This window comes from Homarus americanus, unplaced genomic scaffold (genome assembly GCF_018991925.1).
Source record: "Homarus americanus isolate GMGI-L3 unplaced genomic scaffold, GMGI_Hamer_2.0 scaffold39722, whole genome shotgun sequence".
In the NCBI taxonomy this organism is placed as follows: Eukaryota; Metazoa; Arthropoda; class Malacostraca; order Decapoda; family Nephropidae; genus Homarus; species Homarus americanus.
In genome coordinates this window covers 223,713-233,179 of record NW_024754262.1, presented here as the reverse complement: position 1 = coordinate 233,179, position 9,467 = coordinate 223,713, and the positions used below count along the sequence as shown (strand labels likewise).

Genomic DNA, 9,467 nt, shown 5'->3' with positions numbered 1-9,467 from the left:
TATTAAAATATTGTATTACATCACAAGTATATTTTACCTTAACTGTGACTGAATGAATATATTCTCAGAAATAAATATGGAAATGTAATATTTTGGCTGAAATGACGTACATATTACTGTACAGTGGAAAGTGGGATAAAATTATGAAAACAATGACTTTCGCTTTCTTTCGTTATTCAAAAGATTTTACCGTAATCGCTTTTCGAATGGTTTTCAGTTAAAAAATTGTTGTACTCGTACTGTATTACAATAATATTCTATCCTATCATTAGCCTTATAATCCCACAACTGAAAACCATTCGAAAAGCGATTAAGGTAACATCTTTTGAACGAAAGAAAGCAAGTCATTGCTTTCGTCACTTTCCACTGTAATATGTACATCATTTCAGCAAAAATATTACATTTCCATGTTCTCAGAAATAAATGGTAGTTTTGTTGAAACGTAATTTAATATTAAATGCAAAAATAGCTATAAAAACAATTAATACACCCGTAATGTACTGGCTGGCATCTCGTCCCTGCTCCCGCGTCCAAGGTCACCACTCCTCCCAACTCGCTCCCTCCTCCGCCTCCTCCACCTCCACCGTCACTACTGCCGACAACAAACACAAATGTTTTGTGAATAACTGCACCTCCACTTCCTATGTACAGTACTGAACTGTACTGTGCTGTACATTTTTACAAACAATAAACATGGCAAGAAAAGCTATTAAAAAAAAAAGAGATAAAAACTTCACTTTACTGTACAGTTCCTATCCTCGGCGACAGGACGGGGGTCATCGGGCTCATAGTCACTCAATTCCATAACGGGTGGTGAAGTGGGGGCGACGGTAGATTCAGCTGCTTCCTCACTGCCGCCAGTGATTGGTGTTAAATCTCTCCTTCGGTGATCAAAGAACATGGTGATGGGGAGTTGTCGTCTCTTTTATTCATTTCTTCCATGATGTTTTTGTATGGAGCGAAAACGTCATCCATCCCTCGCATGAATTTCAGGGCACGCACCATGGAGGGGTCCATACTATAGGCCAGGTTTTTCAGTGCCTCAATATTCCTGGTCATCTCCCCCAACTTCTCCAATGTTATTTCTTGGTGCTCTTCCTCTTCCTCATCCTCTTTCCCTTTCGCTTCCTCTTCCTCTTCCTTGCCTGAGTCTACTAACTCCTGTCGATCTTCCTCGGTCAGCTCAGTGTCGTGCTCTTCAATTAGCTCCCTAATCTCATCCTCTGCCATGTCCCGGAAGCCTTCAGCAGCCACTTTCCTTGACAGTGCCAGGGTCCTTCTGAATATTTTCATTAAAATCCATCAAAATCTTTTTCCTTGTCATGGTCTTAAGCACCAAACAGCTCCTCCCAGTCTTCTCCTTGAACAGGGCTAGAGGGTACGTATTTTTCGAATCATTTTCAATTAAAAAAATGTTACAGCACATGTATATTTTACCTAAACTGTGCCCGAATGAATATATTCTCAGAAATAAATAGTAGTTTTGCTGAAACGTGATGTATTTCAATGTAAAATAGGATAAAATACATGACGAAAACAAGAGACTTTACCTAACCTTCCGATGTTCAAGATATGTTACTCGTTTTTTTAGTAGTTTTCGGTTAAAATACTCTTATATTAGTGATATTCTATTCATACTGTGCTTGATATAATACATTCAAGGAAATGTAATATTTTTGCAACTACAATGCTGATGTCAACACAAGCGTGGTTACAGCGAGACTGACTGAGTGAGGGAGAGCTATGCGTGTGTGTGTGAGGTTGCGGGAGCGGGCGGTGCCCCGTGTTCGGTGCCGCGCGCGAGTTGAATGGCGAGCGATTTGAATGTACTTCAATTACTTCAATGTACAGAATATTCCTCCGGCGGGGCAATCCGCGTATTTGCAAATCCGTGAATGCTAAACCCGCGTATGTGAAGGGCCAACTGTATAGGCAACAAAGAAAAATAGTCACAGTAGGTAGAAACATTTTGAGCCAGATGACATCATAAAGGGGAGATTCAAGATCCGTGAGTCGGGCTATAGGTGTACGTGTGTTGCAGTAGGCGCATACACCTCCCTTAGAACGGAAGTAGGTATAAAGGTTGTAGTTAGAGACTTGAAAAGGTTTGGGTGAAGCTGCTTTGGTCAGTTGAAGTTCGGAGAGTAGTAAGAGGTCGGGGGAAGAGGGTGATAGATGATGCTCCACAGAAGAAAAATTGGATCTCAGTCCGCAAATGTTGGAAAAATGAAGTGTATACTGTATACAGTTACTCCTCGACTTACGTCATACTTGACCTACGACCACCCCGACATACCACTGCCCTAGTCGTACCAAAATTTTGTCAAATTACGTATTTTCGAGTCTCAACATTAGTGATTGCGCTGTGTACGGACAAAATTTTTGTTTGTAATTCTCTTTAAAATGGCTGGCAAGCTTAAAAGTGAGTGTTTTGTGGTGCTGCGAAGAAAAGGAGACACCCATTTTAAATTTTCTATGTATTATTTAAGCATTTTCGACTTGCGCCCATTTCAACTTACGATCTGGATTTGGGTCCCTAACCCTGTTGTAAGTTGGGGAGGAGCTGTATTCAATGCACAAACACAAAAGTAAAAAGTACCAGAAAATTTTTGTTTAGTTATGAAATGTGATCCAGATTGTCGATCATATTTACAAGGCTATATTAAAAGACTCGAGCAACTGTTGCAGATATTTATTAAATTATACAGCAAAAAAATGGTATGCATTATACAGTGAATCATACTGTCAGAACTTAAAATTAAGTTTCAGTAACAGTCATTTTTCAATAACCTTGGCTGACAAAACTAATACATATATTGTACTGAAATTTCACTGATTTTCTGTTGATTGACTTTACTTTGAAAAACTTATCATCTAAATACAGCCAAGGAGAAGTATTCTCAACCAATGTTCATATGTTTTGGCTGTGATGTCCTCTGTATCATCCACAATGCAACAATGCTTCCGAGTTTCAGGTGGCAGGAAACTGGATTAACCGAAACAACCTCAAGGATCTTTTGCTATGATCTAATTGGTTTATTCATTTTCACATTATAATGAATAACGGCAGTAAAATTAAATTACTCGAGTAAAAAGTACCTGTACTATATATTTCCCCTTACTATGGGGATGCCACTTTTTAATATTTTACTTGGCTCATAGGGGAACCATACACAATGGGGCTAAAATTACTTATATAAAAGTATTATAAAAAAAGTTACTGGTACAGGTATACCCCGTAAACCAACGGCTCCTTATCTGCTGCTTCGCATAACCAATGAGTATATGTTAGGGAAATACCTCGCAAGTTTCACGGACTACCCTGTTGAACTGACGACTGGAGGGGGAGTGGCAATAGCACTTCTGAGTTTGGCGCACGGTGGTGTGGTGCAAATTCTTGCCATGAACACATACGCAAATTTGTATTTTGCGAATCAAGACTCTACAGTGTATATGTTGTTCAGATCTCTCTCTTCTCTTTTTTCTCTCTCTTCTCTTATCTTCTTTCTTTTCTATTTTCTTCTTTCTCTTATCTTCTCTTCTCTCTGACTTTGTGTGTTATGAAATCATGCCTAAATACCCATAAACAATGGCTAGCTTTTTAAATAGAGTATATATTTGTCTTTAATGGGGATAGTGTGGTCTAACCAGATGTAATGTAGGTCTAACAAGATCTAATTGGTACAGACTACACTTGATGTGTGGGACTGGCCATTGCCACGATCACAAGTTCGTTTTTAATTGTTCATTATTATACAAAAATCTCATATAATCATCCTATTATGGTGTATGTTTCATCATAAATAATATAACACACAGTATTAAATAATAGAACAAATTATGATAGCACAGTATATAACTTGACTTCAAAATAAAAGACAAGCCAAATCACAAGGAAATCCTCTTCCCTTGTTATTTGGCTTGTCATATTTTGTTCTATTTAGTATTGTATTTTATATTATTTATGATTAAACATACCCCATAATAGTTTATCATGAGACGACTGTATGATAATAAAAATAAAAATGAACTTGCGATCGTGGCAACATCCAGTCACACACATCATGTTATCTCATATCTATTAGCTCTCGTTAGGCCTAGGTCATATTTGATTAGACCTCACTATCCCATCAAAGACAATACTGTATATACTTTACTTAGGTAGCCATCGTTTCTGGGTTAAACAGAAGAGGAAGTATCGCTGGGGCATTTCGGCATGATTGCATAGCACATCTAACACGCAAAGTCGGAGAGAAGAGAAAAGAAAAGAAAATAGAAGAGAAACAAGATAAGAGAAAAGAAACAACATAAGGTAAGAGAAGAGAAATAAAACATGAGACAAGAAAGAAAATATGAGAAGAGAAGAGAAAGAAGAGGATAAAGATAAGAGAAAAAAGAAAGAGAAAGAAGAAAATAGAAAAGAAGAGAAAGAGATATGAACAATATACTGTATATACTGTACAGTCTTGAGAATTCACCGCCCATCAAACTCAAGAGAGCCCTGCCACTCCTCCCATAATCGCAAGATTAACAAAACTTGCGGGGCATTTTCCCATTATGAAATCATCGGTTATGAGAAGCATCGGTTTATGGGACGTCAGTTTATGGGGTATACCTGTACTTCAAAATATAAAATAGTTACTGAAAAGCTACTTAAGTAAATTAAAAAAGTAAATATACTTCTTTACTGCTCATCACTGGATGGTAGGGTGGGCCAGCTGTCAAGTAAGATTGGAAAAGCCTGTACACTCTTCACTTCAAGTGCACCATGAATTTCTGTATTGAAATAAGCATGACACTAATCTGCACAGTTAGGTGGCTAAAGAGATGTAAGAGTTGGTGACTCAGGAGACTAAATACAAAGACAATGGATGCCATCAGCAATGGAAGGACAGGGTTGATGAAACGTAATTCAGGTAGTGGCATAAATTAAGTGACACAGTATTTTCAAGATGACACAAAAGAGGGTGACATAAACTGAGGTATTACCGTACACTGAAATTAAACCAGAAGCATCAAACAGCTAACAATATAGTGTCCATGAAAACTACTTGATACTCTATTCAGCCAGTTTGGTACAAGTTGAAAATCTCTACAAAAGTCATTCACTGTTAAGTGACAAGTGAGACGTGCTGTTTTTCCAGTTTAGAACATGATATAAACATTTTTAAATGTTGGTTGTTACAACACAACAAGCACTACTAGGTGGTTGTCATACATCACTCCTGGCTTCATCACAATCAGTTACTGTATTTCATACATCTCGCAAAGTTAAGTTTCCTATTTGGTTTGTTTTTAAAGTATTACAACGAGTGAGACGTCAATGAAGAGCTTATTATTGTACACTAACAAAGGAGTTATTATCTAAATTCAAATCTTGGAATGTTCTACAAATTTTTAAAAATATTACAGAAAGTTCATACCACTCCCCCTAAACATCTAAATGTATTTCAACTTATTAAGTATCAACAAAAAGTTCCATCACTGCACACAACTAGAGCATTTTTGTCTTTTCACACTATTATTTGAGAACTTAGTTGAAAATATTTCTTATTGTTCATTTCCTGAGGAGAATCACCACCAAGGAATATTATTGCTTCCATCTTCTCAAATTTTTTTAAAAATATCCAGCTACCTACTGAGATAATAAAATGGCCAGATAGACTGGATAATGAGCATCCTACACATCCCTAGTTACCACCAAGGAACAAAGCCTAAATTTCAAGAATATCTTGAAGTGAAAACATTCTGCTGTAGAATACAATTACTGGTATGTGAGTGAAGGTCAATAAACAAGAGGAATTTACAAACAAGAGATAAATACCAAGATGATGCAGCCTAAGAAAAGTTTAACACACATATCCTCAATTGTTCCATGTCATGAACAGGTCCATATCTGAAGCCAAGCCACATAGCATAAACTACCGTCTTTTTCTCTAAAGCAATGAATCCATCCACTGCAGATTACTGGAGAGCTTAGGGTAAGAGATTGTAACACAAATGAACACTGCAGCATGTGTATGGACCTTACCTTTACCCATTTATAAAACAAATTAAGATGATTGCACTCTCATTTCCATCTTTTAATATCGTTCCTTCTTGCCCAAATGCATGGAACACAAAAAAATAAAAACCTAAATAAAGAGATAATTTGGTTAATACAGAAATATTCACAGAAGAGAAGTAAAATATGTAGAAACATATGGAATCGAAAAATGAGGAATCCTGATTTCATTTACAGCACATGAAATAATTTTTATGTTCTGAATGATTTCCCCTTGATACAGACATTATATAAAAGGCGGCAAAAGCTGAAATCGCTCAATACAGGAATAAAGCCAAATTAAAGGCAAAGACTTGATATGTGCCATGTCATACTTAATCTGTGGCTCTGAATTACCTTCCTGGTATAAAATGTAGTGGGAGCAATTACCCAGTGGGTCATCTACATTGCTGTGAAAAGGCACAGTCTGCTCCTTTTCTGGTATACTCTCTGGGTTAGGTTCTCTGGCCAAGACTATTCCACCACCTGCTTTAATCAGTGTTTCTAGCTCCTTCCTAGATGGATAAGGGTCAGAGAAATTTCCCCAAAGGAACATGTGGCAGCCATTGAAAAGACCCGGGCGCTGGAAAATAAAAATTAATTAAAGAAATTAAAACAAAATATTTCATAAAAGTATAATCACAAAAGATCAATTTATACATATAAAAAACCAAACTCAAACATAATTAGCTATATAAAGATGTGAGGTACTGTACCATTATTTCTGCATTGATTCTTGCTTTTTTAGGTGCACAACTAAAAGTGTTGTGAGTAGAACCAAGTACTTCATAAGGTTGTGGATTCAATGCTACCTCTTGGGAAACACAATCATCCATCCCTTAAAAAACAATAAAAAATTATTGTGCAATATAAAGAATAAGTTGAATTTAACTATCAATCTAAATAGCAATATCAGAAACTGCACCATTAACAGTAAAATAGAAGGACTGATCCTGAGTTCTAGTAAAGACTGTAGCAAAGCAACTCCTGGCAATTCTGATAAGCATCGAGTGTTACATAATACGCAGTAAAGACTTCAGTGACATTATCAATGCGTTTGTTACTTGCAAAGAGGTTATCTGAAACCTTACCTATGTTTTAATGCATGTTTTATTTCTGATGTACTGTCTGTTTGTGTCTTGTCTCATTTGTATATACAGTACTGTTTTTCATAAGAAATTGCATGCTGTGACCTGACATGAGTTTTCTTTGCCATAATTAAACACTTCATAATAACAGATTGTGGGCGTTACTAAAATTAAGTAGTGAAGGGCTCAGAGTCCCCAACACATCTGAACTGCCCAGGGCCCCATAGGCCTAAATCCAGCACTACCTGGCAGGTTATTACAACAGTTCACAACTCTTACTGTCAAAATATTCTCTGGCAGATTATTCCAAGATTTCACAGTTCTTACTCCAAAGAAGTTAGCTCTGACAATTTTCTGTACTTGTAGCTTCTTTAACTTGAGGCTGTGACCTCTAGCGTAAAAAGATAGTAAATATATTTTTGATGTTTCTTGTCTTAGGGAAGCATTAAATATTTTCAATATGATTCATCAAATAAGTTTCTTCAGGTTTAATATGGAACGAAGACAATTGATCAGCTGACAAAAGCCTAAGTTCCCCCAATCTCACTAGATGGCAGCACAGGCACATTGTCTGAAAGTACTAGCCTGCATCTAAGTAGTGCACTCATCATTCACCCCTAGTCTCAACAACAATCCAGGAAGCAGTTGTTCAGACTCAAGGTGAGTTCTAATACTGTATTATGTAAGTGTTGTGAAATGATGAAATGTGTTGGTGAGAAAAAATGGTGCCCGAAAGGATTTTTTGATATATATATATATATATATATATATATATATATATATATATATATATATATATATATATATATATATATATATATATATATATATATATATATATATATATATATATATATATATATATATATATATATATATATATATATATATATATATATACAGGTTGTACCTCTCTAGTCCGGCAACCTCGGGACCTGACCGGTGCCGGACCATGGAAATTGCCGGACCATGGAAATTCACCCTTTTCCTGGATAGAGAGTGACTTGTGCTTAAGCCTGGAAGCACTAGCACCACTTTCTCTGCATCATGGTCTCTTTGAAGACATATTGAAGGGTTAAATGTCGTATTTCGAGATATATCAAGGTCTACTGCATCCACCAAACATTTTAAAATAATTTAATTGACACATCCCAATGGCTGACTAAATCTAAGAACCTTTACATAGCCATATACTGTATTCATAAGCTTTCACAGGGTTGGCCGATTTAAAGCAATGGTTAAAAAAATTTAACCTATGCCTTTTTCTTTGTTTTAATAAGTTTTTAGTTCTTTTTTATTACCTGTACTGTACTTCTAAAAGGTGTACAGGTAATTGATTTATAGTAGATTTGGAAAGGGCATATATGATAGGGTAAATAGAAAAGCATTGTGGGAGGTATTAAAAGTGTATGGGGTGGGAGGAAGGCTATAAATCTTTGTACATTATGTAAATTAAATCAAATGACATGGATATTACCAAAAATATAATAAAAAATACTGAATATAGTTTATTTACATGTGTGAGAAAGGATCCATTTGCCTGACACCACTCCCATCATATACTTGAGTGTCCGCTGATGAACAATTCTCTCTGTCATACAGTTGGCAATAATGTGTGTCACTTCTGGGCTGAAAAAAAAATGGTGGGGGCCTCATGTCAACAACATGTGTTAATGCATACTTGTTAATCCACACTCACACACACACACATTTACATATAGGAATTTACTCCAAATTTTATACAAACTTACTAGTATTGTACAGTACAATTACAATAGAGCAAATTTTATGGAAGTGAATTACTTCAGATATCTGAGAGTAGATGTATCAGCAAATGGAACAGTGTGTTATAAAAGCAGAGGGGAAGAAAGTGACACTGCACTGAGAAATGTATGGAGAGACAGAACCTTATCACACAAGACAAAGATGAGAACATTCAAGATAATCATTGAGCTGAAATCATCATATAGGTGTGAAGAATGGATTCAAGATGCAAGATGTTAATCTGAAGCAACAGATAAGATGAATTTTAAAGTACTGTATGAGGTGGATAGGATGCAAAGAAAAAAATATAAAACAATATTGATGTAATATTGGTGATAGTAGAGAGCATAAGCAAAAAAAAATTCACTTTGTAATAAAAGCACCAAATTTGGTGGAGTTGTAGCTTCATTTTTGCTTCAGAGCAACACCGGTGAATATGATCCTGGAAGGGACAAATATTGAGCACTGAGTAAACATAAAAGGTAAGAGAAACATTGCAGCATATGCAATATGTCAACTCCTAATCTACAACAGTGTAAAACATAGGTCGTCCCATGCAAACACTGTACACT

General features: G+C 36.1%; 1 protein-coding gene across 2 annotated transcripts in view; it reads right to left on the bottom strand.

The window, feature by feature from the left end:
- Positions 1-2,677: 2,677 nt before the first annotated feature.
- Positions 2,678-9,467, bottom strand: part of LOC121855745 (BRCA1-associated RING domain protein 1-like) — a 43,189-nt gene continuing 36,399 nt past the window's right edge. For both annotated transcript variants that reach the window (XM_042350852.1, XM_042350851.1), the window contains 3 exons: positions 8,648-8,760; positions 6,760-6,881; positions 2,678-6,626 (listed from right to left, as the gene is read on the bottom strand). In XM_042350852.1, coding sequence (XP_042206786.1) covers positions 6,291-6,626; positions 6,760-6,881; positions 8,648-8,760 — 571 coding nt within the window. In that variant the 3' untranslated portion in view covers positions 2,678-6,290. The remainder of the gene's footprint in view (positions 6,627-6,759; positions 6,882-8,647; positions 8,761-9,467) is intronic.